Consider the following 14457-nt stretch of genomic DNA (forward strand, 5'->3'; position numbering starts at 1 on the left):
CTGCCTCTGTACTGTGTGTGTGTGTGGAGTGTTTACCACTGTCATTATTATTTATCTTCCATTTTCTACCATCTGTGGGAAAACTAAGAACGTCTTTGTACAAGAAAGCTTGTGCATATTAGAATCAAGGTTTTTGCTAAACCACCATTCCATCGTCCATCCTAGATTATATCTCCACATACAGCTTCTGTTTTATTTCCCTCTCACCTTTGCTTTATCTCAGTGACGGAGGTGTAGGAGCTCTGAGGAAGAGGCTGAAGGATACAGCCGAGACACTTATATGGTGAAGGTGTACTATAGGTGATTCAGGTGACAGCTTAAAGAGCATAAAGAGCATAGGGGAAGTGGAATAAAACAATCTGGGAGTATTCTGTTGTAGAAAAATAACTAACTTCACTATAACAGCACACAGAGAAATTTGATTATAGTTTTTACAGTTGAAAAAACAAAACAATTCGTTTATTTTCTGTTGTGGAAAGTCCATCAAACAACTTATCACTTTTGTTATAGCAGCTATAAACAGTCTGAGTTACTGAAACACACACAGCGAACACTGCTCAGTTCCTAAGACCGATTCAGCGTAAGTGCGCCACTGCGCGTGCGCGGAAAAAGCAAGGCGACGGAGGGTGGGCGCGTGGAGGCGCAGAGACAGCGAAAGTGAGCGTCTCATAGGGACCTGAGCAACATGAGCAACATGTCCAGACTTTTAAACACAGTTAATGTCCGATTAAGAAGAGAGTTCAGCTTCTACAGGGGGTTGAGGGGAGTCACGGTGAGGAGTTTAAGCTGGAAAGTGCGGAGAGAAGCTGAGGGCAAAAGGTATAATCACAACAGTGATCACTTCTCAGGTTGTTTGTTTGTGTGTGTGTGTGTGTGTGTGTGAGAGAGAGAGAGATAAACGTGTCTGGCTGATAGATTATTATTATTATTATTATTATTATTATTATTATTATTATTATTATTAAATTAGTGCATCGTGCACGTGCATTTTATTCTATACATACTGCTGAGTCGACTCTCTTCCATTTTTGAGACACAATTTTTCTCCATTAAAAGCATCTTTGACGGTGATTAAATGCTTTAATTTGTAAATAAAAAGTAGTTTAAGAAATCCTCAATCTCTGTATATTGTGTATGCTTTCAGTTATTGCAATACATCTTGCACAATATTGAACGAACATCACACTCAAACTAAATCACCAAGTTTTTGGTGTAAAATATAATTGACTGAATTAGAATTCCAAGGCTTTGTAATCTTTTCATTTCTAATTTAAATAGAAATCACAATTCTGTATATATACAGTATATATTCTGTGTGTCTTATCACAGTAGCCCCGCTCTCTTCAATTGTTTTTCATGGCTTGTATTTGCATACTGCAACCTGATTGGCTATTACCATTTTTTGACACAACAACACTGTTTTTGTATTTTTTCCTCCAAAGTTTTGTTTTCACTTAATTGATTCGATCAGCCGAACAACTACAGCCACAATTTGTGCAACAGTCTGCTCTGTATATTGTGTGTGCTTTCAGTTGTTGCTCTATGTCTTGCACAATACCGAACAAATATCTCACTCAAGACTATATAATCAATACTATATAATCTAGATTCTATAAAATCTTTGTAGGTTTATATAAAAGATGTCCATGACAATGTTCTATTTATTTGTTGTATAGTTGTTTTTTTTAACCATTGTTGTTATTATAGTGGGGTGGTAGTAGCTCAAGTAGTTCAAGCCCCAGCACCGCCAAGCTGCCACTGTTAGGGCCCTTGAGCAAGGCCCTTAACCCACCCTGCTCCAGGGGTGCTGAATCATGGCTGACCCTGCACTCTGACCACAACCCCCAAGGATAGGATATGCGAAGAAAGAATTTCACTGTGCAGTAATGTATATGTGACAAATAAAGATAACTTATTATTTATCTTCCATTTTCTACCATCTGTGGGAAAACTAAGAACGTCTTTGCATAAGGAAGCTTGTGGAAATTAGAATAAGGTTTTTGCTAAACCACAATCCATCATCCATCCTAGATTATATCTCTGCATACAGCTTCTGCTTTATTTCCCTCACACCTTTGCTTTATCTCAGTGATGGAGGTGTAGGAGCTCTGAGGAAGAGGCTGAAGGATACAGCCGAGACTCTGATTATTGGAGGAGGATGTGTCGGCGTGAGTGTGGCCTATCACCTGGCCAAAGCCGGACAGAAGGACGTGGTGCTTCTGGAGAAGTCCGAGCTGACTGCTGGATCTACGTGGCATGCTGTAGGTCTACCAAATGATTAAATTATTCACTAGTTCACTCATGTCACTGGGTTGTGGTGGTAGCTTAGTGGTTAAGATGTTGGACTACTGTTCGGAAGGTTATGAGTTCAAATCCCAGCTCCCCCGTGCTGTCACCATCAATTGTGCAGGTGTATAAAAAGGGGATAAAATGTAAGTCCTTCTGGATAAGGCTATCTACTAAATGTATTTTTGCTTGATTTATACAGTGGGTATAGAAAAGAGTCATCCTTCTTCCAACTAATCATATTTTGTTGCTTTACAACCTGAAATGAAGAAAGACACCATTCTGAAACTTTTTTCAGAAAGTCTCTGGAATGACCTGAAGACTGCAGTCCACCAATGGTCACCATCAAATTTAACAGAACCTCATCAGTTCTGCAAAGAATATTGGCAACACTTGTTTTAGCTTCTTCTGTTTTCATTAAAAAAGGCAAACAAACTACTACATCCACAATTTGTGCAACCGTCTGAACTCCTTTTAAAATTAAAGGATATAATCCTGAAAACAAAACACATTTTAGCTTTTGGTAAGTTATTGCAAAATGAGTAATGCAGTAATATACATCCTCAGTACAAGCACTATTAGAATTTGAACTCAAAATCAGTTATTATTTGTTATATATTACAACAGTTATATATTAAGAATGGTGTTTGTGTCTGCAGGCCGGACTGACGACCTACTACCATCCAGGGATCAATCTAAAGAAGATTCATTATCACAGCATTAAGCTGTACGAGCAGCTGGAGGCAGAGACAGGCCAGGTGAGATGTTAATGGCCAGCTTCCCAGTGGTGTCCAGTTGATTGTTGTTCATCTTTCGGCTGCTTCCTATGTGTGTCAGGGGTCACCACAGCGGTCCGCACAACAACTTGGCACAGGTTTTACACGCCGGATGTCCTTCCTGATGCAACCCTCCCATTTTATCTGAGCTTGGGACCGGCACTGCATCCAGTGGCTGAGAACCAAACCCAGGCCTTCCACATGGTAGACAAGAAACCTACCACTAAGCCACCAGTGCTCTATGGGCCGACTGATAGTGATATCCAAAAACATTTTAATCCATAGTTGCCTGCTGGAGCAGTTTGCTTTTACTACACTGTATATACTTCTCTCATTGAACAAATACAGAGAGAAAAAATGTTTTTATTTAGTGTGCAATTAAGTTTAAACCAAACATACTGGATGGTGATATGATCTTTTAATAAATCTAACCATCTTCATCAGCATTTTTGTAGCCAGAGTAATTTGCAGGCATTGATTGATGGACATTGTTTGGGTGAATAAAGCTGTTCTTTGGTACACAGAGTCAAATAAAGACTGACCCAGATATTGTTAATGGCCAATGTGGAGAGAAAAACAACAGCCAAACATTTGGCAACAGCTTGCTGGCTTGTTGTCAAGGGCATGATGTGATAAGGAAAGGATAATGGATAAACATTTGTGTCTGTATTAATGTGTATAACTAACTAACTAGCTTGCAATATGCTGTTATATTACATTAGCCTACACTGGACAACAAATTCTGGGGACCATACTGGAGTTTTGGTGGACTAAATAATAATTGTAGACCATTGTTGATGGCACAATAATAAATACTTTCTAGCACTTACCAGTAACATTTATACTTCCCACTTATGTCATCTGAATGGCTTTTTAGGAAACCGAAATATGCTTCTTTTTTATTGCGCTACTTAAAACCAATCAGTCCTTCCTTCATTCAGAGCAGATTTTCAAACAGCTTTCATTATACGGAACATGGCAGTAACGACAAGACAGTAATGTAGAGTATTGTTCCAGGCAGTGGGCTTCCATCAGCCAGGAAGCGTGAGGATTGCCTCGACCCCGGCCCGAGTGGACGAGATGAAGTACCAGATGACCCGAACTCACTGGCACCCCACAGCACAGTTCCTCATCACCCCCGAGAAAGTCCATGAGCTCTTCCCTCTGCTTAATATGGACAAGGTGAGAGTGAACCAAACTTGCTGAACACTACATGACTAAATTTCTTATCCTACACAGGGATGGACCCCATAAGTGACCCCAGAGGACTTGGGGCACAAGGCGGAGGACACCCTGGAGGACCCAGTCCATCGCAGGGCACAAACACACACACACATCCACACACTGCAAATAATTTAGAGATGTCTATCAGTCTACCAGTTTTTGGACTGTGGGAGGAAACCGGAGAACCTGTATGAAACACCAAGCACAGGGAGAGCATGTAAACTCCGCCCACAAAAGGGTAGGGGTGAGAATCAAACCCCCAACCCGTGAAGTCCATGAATCCAATGATGTGAACTATAGAGAGTTATCTATCTATCTATCTATCTATCTATCTATCTATCTATCTATCTATCTATCTATCTATCTATCTATCTATCTATCTATCTATCTATCTATCTGTCTGTCTGTCTGTCTGTCTGTCTTCCTTCACGATTGTTCTCTCTTTCCTCTTTCTCAGGTGTTAGCAGGTCTCTACACTCCCGGTGATGGACACATCGATCCCTACTCTCTCACCATGGCACTCGCCGCTGGAGCTCGGATGTACGGCGCCCAGATCTACAGCCCCGCCCCTGTGACCGGTCTTGTCCCCACACCCGATGGCAGATGGGATGTCCAGACACCTCACGGGACCATTCGGGCCAACCGCATTGTCAATGCCACAGGTTAGTTCTACAACTTATTTTGCTTCGAAGTGTCCAATCCACCGTCTGATCCACAGTCCAAACCACCGTCTGATCCACTGCCCAATCCAGCCGTGTATGAAGAACGAGCCCCAGCACTGAGCTGTAATTATTCTAAACTTAGCATTATTATTCCAGGTTAATTATTTTTATGTTTTTTCCTGCCAGCAGTAGACCTGCTTAGAATTTGCTCCGTTTCACAGAGGCGGGTTTGTGGTCAGCCAATCAGGTCTCTCCAGTGAGCTGAGCCAATACCAGTAATGCACAAAGAAATAAATACACCACTGTTTAAAAAAACTGCTCTGTTTGTTTTGGCACACTCTTAGTGAGCCTGCTGGAAAAAAAGTCTCATCTCTAACTAAGATTCTTACACACACATTGCGTTGTATAAATGGACCAGGTTCCTCAATAACATTGACTTCTTGACCCTATATCCCTCTTTACGTTCTTTCTTTCTGTTCTTTAGCTCTGACTCTCCACATGTTCCTCCAAGACTCGTTCCTCGCTTTACTTTCTAATTTTGTCCCCTGGACCTGAAACCTAAAACGAGAGGAAGCACATAGCTTAGTTGTGGAAGTTGCTGAAAGATAAAGGTCAGGGTCTGTAGAAGATCTGCTACGTTTCTGTTATAGATTGACCTTCTGAATTACTGACTTATGTACTGACAGACTACTGAATTGCATACTGACTTAGAGATCAACTGACAGAGATCAACCTCCTGAATTACTGAGTTACGTTCCGACTGGCTACTGATTTGTGTACTGACTTGTTTATTAGCTTTTGTATTGTCTGACCTGCTGACTTACTGTCTGACCTGCTTCATGCAGTACTGAATGATTTCTTAAACTGATGTACTGACAAATTATTTACTCTTGCTGACCTACTCACTGACTTGTCTGCTGACATACTGACTGTCTTATTAACATTACCCTGTGGTTTTCCTTCCAGCCAAGCGTCTGTCCATGCTGATGTGATAGAAACTTTAATCTGCACCTGCTGACCAATCAGAATTTAAGAATTCGTGTGGTATAAACCATTTTAAAAGAACGTCTTCAGTAAAAACAGAATGTACAACATCTGATCTAATGTCTGATCCATCAAAACTTGATTGATTTAACTGCTGTGTGATATTTTACATTGATATACTCCAAGTTGTAGACACAGACAGTATCATGCTGCATAATTCACCCTTTACAGTACAGTTTTATTTCTTTAGCGTGTCTGAGCGATGTGAAATATTTCCTCGAACAGACGGTTATAGCCAGCTGTGTACAGTGTCTTAGTACTAACCTTGGGGTGATTACACACACCCTACACACCTCTATCTGCCCTGCAAACTACTCATAGAGAGAGAGAGAGAGCGAGGAGGAGGAGGAGGAGGTTACCTCAGGACACTTTGGAGCTTTACATAACCAGAGATAATCGTTCAGCCACAGGCACAAATGCATTTGTTTTTAGAACCTGACTAGTCAGGGTGCCAGTTAAAAGCTCAACCATTACCTCATGTCCTCCTGCTTTCTAAAGCATTTCTTGGTCATCTGTCTTGCACAATGCAGTCTGCTGTTTGGGTTTTCTCTGGATGAGAACGGAAACTTTCACGATAGACAGAGTATCGTAAGCTAATTTCTTGCAGACGTGATGAAGGCAAAGTGAAGAAAGAAGGAGTAAAAGTTTTGGAAGAACATCATCTTTGCACTTGGGTGGGTGATATGAAAAAAATGATCCGCAAATAGTTTGTGAATCGTGACAGAATCATGACACAGTTTGTGAACAATTTCCCAGAAATACCGTGGTTTTGCATGTAAAAAAATATTTATATATATATATATATATATATATATATATAGCTCTGGGAAAAAATAAGAGACCACTGCAAAATAATAATTTTCTTATCTTTTTTGCCTCCAGGTTCATGTATTGGTGAGATGAAGAGTTTTGTTTCATTTTTTGTGAACTGCTGACAATATTTCTCCTAAATTCAAAGTATAACTATTGTTATTTAGAGTGTATATTTAAAGGAAATGACAACACATCAAAATAACCCAAGATCATGCAGTATTTGCAGAGCTTTAATAACTCAAATAAAACAAAATGTAAATAATTTGTAAACAAATTGTGTTAATGCTTTGGATAAATAACATTAAGAGATCAGTATTTGGTGGAATAACCCCGATTTGCATGCGTTTTGGCTCCATGATCTCCACCAGTTTCTCACATTCCTGTTGGGGAACTTTATACCACTATTTTTGCAAAAAAGCAAACAGCTCAGCTTTGCTTGATGGTTTGTGACCATCCATCTTCCTCTTGATGACATTCCAGAGGTTTTCAATAGGGTTCACATCTGGAGATTGGCCAGTGGTCTTTTTTTTTTTTTCCAGAGCTGTATATATACACATAAAACAATAAATGTATATTTTAATTCTATTAAAAAATAACATTTTATTGAAAAACTAATATTGAAGACTGAAATACAGTTTAAATTTAGAATTTTGCAGTTTAGACATTTATACTTGAATTAAAAACACAGAATTATGACTAATTATCCACTAAAACAGGCAAATAATGTTTCTACTTGGTTTTGAACGTATACTTAAAACTGAAAGGTATTAACGCAAGACTCATTTTCAACTCAAAAAAAAAAAAAATACATTATGTGATAGGTTTCTGGGCACGAGAACTTGGCCAGCTGATTGGTCTGGAGCATCCCACCATTCCTGTCCATCACCAGTATGTGGTCACAGCGACGGTTCCTGAAGTGAAGGCCCTAAAGCAAGAGATTCCTGTGATCCGGGACCTGGAGGGTTCATATTACTTGCGTCAGGAGAGAGACGGTCTGCTCTTCGGCCCCTATGAGAAGGAGGAGAAGATGGTGTTGCAGGATTCGTGGGTCCGAGATGGAGTCCCTCCAGGTACCACCTAACATCATGTGGCTCATCGGAAATAAAATATTTCTATGCAGTTGTTTTTTTATTCAAAATGTTTCTCAACCCGTAACTAGGTTTCGGTAAGGAGCTGTTCGAATCGGACCTGGACCGCATCATGGAGCATGTGGAAATGGCCATGGAGATGGTTCCTGTCCTCAAGCATGCTGACATCATCAACATCGTGTCCGGACCAATCACATACACACCGGATCTGCTGCCCATGGTGGGGCCGCATCAGGGACTCCGTAACTACTGGACTGCCATCGGATTTGGGTAAAAACGCACCGAGTGGCATGCGGCCATTTTGAAAGCGTTTATTGATATGTTATAACTTATAAAATCATTAGCTGTCTGCTGTTTTGCTTTTTACAATACGGTGTCTGGCTGATTGATTTTCAGTAACAGTATCTCTGACATAAGTTCTGGCCACAAGAAAATCGCAGGTTTTTATTAATGCACAGTATCATTTCTATAATAAAGGCTCATTCACACAAGGTTTTACACAGATCAGGCATAAAATTATGACCACCTGCCTAATATTGTGTCCCTGTTTTGCTGACCTGTCATGCACTGTGTGTTCTGACACCTTTCTATCAGAACCAGCATTAACTTCTTCAGCAGTTTGAGCAACAGTAGCTCGTCTGTTGGATCAGATCACACGGGTCAACCTTCGCTCCCCACGTGTATCAATGAACCTTGGCCGCCCATGACCCTGTCGCTGGTTCACCACTGTTCCTTCCTTGGACCACTTTTGATAGATACTGACCACTGCAGACCGGGAACACCCCACAAGAGCTGCAGTTTTGGAGATGCTCTGATCCAGTGGTCTATCCATCACAATTTGGCCCTTTGTCAAACTCGCTCAAATCCTTACGCTTGTCCATTTTACCTGCTTCTAACACATCAACTTTGAGGACAAAATGTTCACCTGCTGCCTAATATATCCCACCCACTAACATCATGGATCTCCCATCCATGATGAGGGGATCATCAGTCTTATTCACTTCACCTCTCAGTGCTCATAATGTTATGCCTGATCGGTGTATAACATTATAAAAAATAGTTTGTTATTTAACAAAGAATTAAGGGATAAAGTCTCAATTGTCAGTGCTTTGTAACTACCAGTAAGTTTTCTGCCATGGGAATGTTTTCAGGAAAGAACGTTCTAGTTTCTGTGTATTACATACTGTCTTTTTTGTCTTATAAACTTATAGAAAGAGAAAAAGAGAGAGTTTGGTCGCCGTAAATGCTATAGACAAGAACTTAATTGTTTTCAGAACATTGAATGTAACTATATTCAGGTAAAAAGTTGTTCATTCAAGTTCACATTCCAGGTCAAATTGTACCCCAGGACTTTTCTCTAAGCAAATCTTTTAAGTGAAGTATTAATAATGTAAATATCTCTGAATGATTTTGTCGTGATAGGTACGGCATCATTCACGCGGGCGGAGTCGGAAAGTTCCTCAGCGACTGGATCATGAACGGAGAGCCTGCTTATGATCTGATTGAATGCGACCCGAACCGCTACGGCAAATGGACCACCGTACCGTACATGTGTGCCAAGGCCAGAGAGTCGTACGGGTTTAACAATGTGGGTAAGTTTAAATAAAAAACGACCTGTAGACATCTGTATGGCAGACTGAAAAGAAACAATATGGTTGTCTAATAATCAGGTGGTGTAATGGATCTCTCTCTCTCTCTCTCTCTCTCTCAGTGGGCTATCCTAAAGAGGAGCGCTTTGCTGGGCGTCCTACTAGCAGAATCAGTGGACTCTACGAGCAGCTGAAGGAGAAATGCTCCATGGGCTTCCATGCCGGCTGGGAGCAGCCACATTACTTCTACAAGCCAGGAGATGATGTGGGCTACAAGTATAACATCCACCTTTACACATGAACATGAACACTACAGCAAAGCCTTCATTTTTGGTCACTTCTACATGTTACTATTATTTATTACGATATTATGAGATAAATATGTATCTGAGATATTGATGGTACCGCACAGACCCAGTTTCAGAAGAACAAACTGGTTCGGACCCATCGGACGAGAGTGCAAACTGGTGATGGAGAAAGTGGGAGTTATTGATCTTTCACCGTTTGGCAAGTTCATGGTCAAAGGAAAGGACGCGCAGAGGCTGCTGGACCGACTGTTTGCTAACACCATGCCCAAGGTGAAGGGCAGAAGATGAAACATCTGTTAATTGTTCATCATTTGCTTTCTAGCACAGGAATATCACCACCCAGTAAATTCTACTGGGTGGTGATGGTGTTTCTTCTCCATCACAACACCCAATCGTTGATTATTTTCCTATAACAGCACAACCCCAAATGTTTTAATCTAGTACTCAAAGCCTGGAATTTCTCTCCCAGTTTATATAGCTTCTATGGCTTTTATTATTGTTATTAATTTTTAATTATGATGAATTTGTCCTTGAAATTTCTAAGGACTCTTTATGTCTTTACATACCTATGCTTTGAACGATGTAGCTGCATTTTAAATATTATTCTTTGTTGGGTTTTGGGAATACATACTACATATAATGTTCTTGTAAGCTGTCATGATGTCATGATGTGACCTTGACGTCACTGTGGTCAATGCTGCACAGGTGGGCTTGACTAACATCAGTCACATGCTGACACCGAGGGGGCGTGTCTACGCTGAGGTCACCATTACCCAGGTCGCACCTGGAGAGTTCCTGTTGGTCACTGGCTCAGGGTCCGAACTGCACGATCTGAGGTCGGTTTCTCGCAAGCAATTTCTACTACTTCTATTCTTTACAACCTTGTTGATATCATATATACTTGACATTTGATTCAAAATGACTTTAGTGTGAGGCAAAATACAAAGGAGGAGATGATGGTTAAAGACATGTTAGTTGTGGACAGCCTTATAGCCTTAATGTTGGAGCAGTGGTAGCTCAAGTGGTTAAGGCTCTGGGTCGTTGCCCGGCAGATTGGGGTTCAAGTCCCTACTCCACCAAGCTGCTCTTAACCCCACCTGCTGCAGGGGTGTTTCAGCATTTCAGACATATTTTTAAGCATTTTACTGGATCCAAAGGTGCGATGGCAATGACACGTTTTCTGACTGTTTCACAGTGAGGAGTTAGATTATTTAATGTGCTTAGGCTGCCCTCTTGTGGTCTGATTTTGCACATATTTCAAAACATTTTCAAAAAATTAAGTATAATATTAGGTATAGTGATGATGGACGTTTAAAACCACACAACATAAGCAGTCATGACTATTAGCTGTTATCTGTTAGCATGCTAATTGCCTAGCTAACATTAAATAGCGGAAACCTAAATTTGCTAACAATAAGAGAAACGGTTATATAAACCTGGTTTAGCTATCTATCAGTGCTAAATCATTTCATTTATCACTTCTAGCTATGATATGACTGACTAAATATCTTATTAGAATTTTTACTCTTCCTGTTTGGTATTTAGCTAGTAAAACAAAGAAGCTAATAGTAACTAGTAGCAATGTTATCAAACGGGTGTCAGGACATTTCATGCTTTAGCAATTAGCTTTATATGAGCAATTTAATTCATTTGTGGTTAATGGCAGTCATGCCTTTTTTTTGCTTATTTGAAAGTTTATCATGCTTGCCTGTGTAAAAAAAAGAGAATAATGTATTTGTGAGTGTGGCGTTAAAGGAAAACAATCAGTGACCAGGAATTGAGAAGCTGCGTTACTGTTACAACCATTTGATGGTTGATTCTTTTCCTATAATGGCACTCCCTGAAGTTTTTTCAGTTATCATAATGTTTTACATTTAGTTACGTTCTCTTCCCCCTCCTCAGATGGATCGAGACAGAAGCAGCTGATGGCGACTATGACGTGGACATCTCTAACGTCACCGATGGCATCGGGGTGCTGGGGGTGGCGGGCCCGAACTCTCGCAAAGTCCTGCAGAAACTCACAGACGAAGACCTGAGCGACGGCGCCTTCAAATTCCTCCACTGCAAGGACATTCACCTGGCTGGGGTCCCACTACGGGCCATACGGATATCATATACAGGTATTAGAATGGGGAATTCTGCCTCACTTGGCAACCATAATCATGCCAGTAGGTTTGAGTTTTGATAAACTAATAGTCTTGTTGAATATTTCTCATTTAAATTGACATTATTCATCATTCCGCCTCACTGAACACGTTTCTGTTCAAATTGAAATGATATTACCTCAGGAGTAAACATTTGTTTGTGTGTTTGTTAAGGTGAGCTTGGCTGGGAGTTGTATGTGGACATGCCAAAGCTGTCAGAAGTATACCAGGCCATAATGGAGGCTGGAAAAGAGGAGGGCATTGATAACTTCGGCACTTACGCCATGGCCTCCCTCAGACTGGAAAAGGGCTTCCGAGGCTGGGGAGCTGAGGTCTGTCTCTCTCTCTCTCTCTATCTCTCTCACACACACACACACACACACACACACAGTCAGAGTACCTCACAAATGTGTAATTAAATACCCACCTTACTCTTAGCTATTAATATTAAAACTAAGTTATGACTATCCTGTGTGTGTGTGTGTGTGTGTGTGTAGATGAACTGTGACACTAATCCTCTCGAGGCTGGTCTGGATTACTTCATCAAACTCAACAAGGTAGCTCTTATTTGATTAAAGCATATGTTAAGAAAACTTGAAGGCTATTAAGGCATAAATCATTGCTCTGTGTGTGTGTGTGTGTGTGCCAGCCTACAGATTTCATTGGAAAGAAGGCACTACAGGAAATCAAGGCTCAGGGACTAACGAGGAAGTTAGCATATCTCACAGTAGATACGGACAATGTGGACCCTGAGGGCAATGAGACCATCTGGCACAATGGGAAGGTAAAATACAAGGGTCATCAGTGTGTGTTTGTGGTTAATATTTGTAAAGAGCTCATTATAAGTCTGCACATTTGTAGGCAAATTAACAGCAATCATTGTACTACACCTTGTTTTACTGTTCCTGTACTTCCGTAAGTTTTATCAGGTTGCTTAAGTAGCTTCTGCTCATGAATATTTTCGTCGAGGTTCCAGATTGGCATCATTTATAATGCTAGTGTTTCTTACACAAAACCTATTCAGCCCACGCTTGTCGTTATTAGAAACAGCAAGGTTAATTCTTTGCCCTTATTGAGTGATCTTAACAATTTTCTACACTTCTGTGCTCCGTCTAGGTGGTTGGGAACACAACCTCTGGAGCGTACAGCTACTCGATTCAGCAGAGCCTGGCATTTGGTTACCTACCCACTGAACTGGCTACTGTTGGTCAGAAAGTAGAGGTGGAGCTCCTGGGCAGGAAGTATCCAGCTACGGTGGTTCAGGAACCGCTAGTACACACCGAACCCACCAGAACACGTCTGCAGAAGAAGAAGAAGAGCGCAGTGTGAAGCTCGTTTGGGGAAACTGGACCTCAGCTTTGTGACCAGAAAATAATTCTTTTCAGTCATGACGAATCATCAAACTGTGGATCTGTGAAAAAAAGAAAGATGCAATTACTTGCATGTCTTAAAAAATATCACTGAGCTGATTGTGTGGCATTGAAGTTGGCCCATTATTAAAAAGTTTAAAACCAAAAAAAGCAAACCACCCTTCGATCTTCTGCTCTTTTCACAATCTCAAATGCTGATGATGTTAATTATACGGTCCTACGTGTCATGTTGTCAAGCTTTTTACTAGATGTTGTGGCCAAGAAGCCAAACTTAAAAAGGGTTGCGTGTCCGTGAGATCTGAAGCAGTGAAGTATGAGAATGAGACCGTTATTATTATTGTGTCGAATGAGAAAACTGGAAGCACACAGTGTAAGAGATCAGCATCAGTTAGGGGACTTTAAAGATGGCAATCATGTAGTTGTATGATTTTGGTTTTTCAATAGGATGTCAATAAGTGACTTTTCGGGTATTTTCTTTGTCCATGATGCCCAATAAAAAAGTGTTTGGACAAAATGATATAATATCACCAAATCAACCACTAGGTCAGATAAATGACAAAATACTGTGAAAAAATATATACAGTAAATATATTTTAGCCACAGATTATTTATTGCCTCCACATTGTTCACTTCTTCCACTATATGTTGTAAATCGTTTCTGTTTATTAAATCCAAATCAGTATTATAGAACTGTATTTGTTTACATGAATAATTTATACCTTTCTTGATCGATTAATAATAACATTTGATTCAGTAGTAAATATAAATTGCCCGTATAAATTCTGCCAGGATATTATTTTGGTGCCTCTAGCAAACTGGCCTCAGGTATTTTTTTTGCCATTAAATAAAGGAACCATTGCTATGACCGGTCTTACACTAAAGCGTTCCTGTAAATGTGAACTTTTTCCAGTTTTTGAATAAACTCATCATTACTAAACTTTACTTCTGTGTAAAAGCTTCTGTGGTTTTCTGTTGTCTCAATCAATGATGTGGTCTACCCTTGTGATGAAAGATCTTAAGATCTGTGTTGATGACCTGTCTGGGAGGATTGGGTCCAATGAGTATAAAGATTCCATTCACTCAAAGCTCCTATGGAGATGGTCTGGGATGCATGAGGCCAAAATACATATGTAGCAAGAATGGAAACTTGTCT

The 14457-nt window shown here is 40.4% G+C and overlaps 1 protein-coding gene across 1 annotated transcript; it reads left to right on the forward strand.

Annotated features, from left to right (window-relative positions):
- The first annotated feature begins 606 nt into the window (after positions 1-606).
- On the forward strand, positions 607-14246 carry dmgdh (dimethylglycine dehydrogenase). The gene is made up of 16 exons (XM_058414660.1): positions 607-819; positions 2090-2261; positions 2946-3044; positions 4080-4244; positions 4744-4948; positions 7627-7875; positions 7965-8163; positions 9316-9485; positions 9605-9758; positions 9895-10060; positions 10496-10626; positions 11693-11910; positions 12109-12266; positions 12432-12491; positions 12584-12718; positions 13051-14246. The coding sequence occupies exons 1-16, from the start codon at positions 686-688 to the stop codon at positions 13261-13263; spliced, it is 2628 nt and encodes an 875-aa protein (XP_058270643.1). The 5' UTR covers positions 607-685; the 3' UTR covers positions 13264-14246.
- Positions 14247-14457: the final 211 nt, after the last annotated feature.

This window comes from Hemibagrus wyckioides, linkage group LG18 (genome assembly GCF_019097595.1).
Source record: "Hemibagrus wyckioides isolate EC202008001 linkage group LG18, SWU_Hwy_1.0, whole genome shotgun sequence".
Taxonomy (NCBI): domain Eukaryota; kingdom Metazoa; phylum Chordata; class Actinopteri; order Siluriformes; family Bagridae; genus Hemibagrus; species Hemibagrus wyckioides.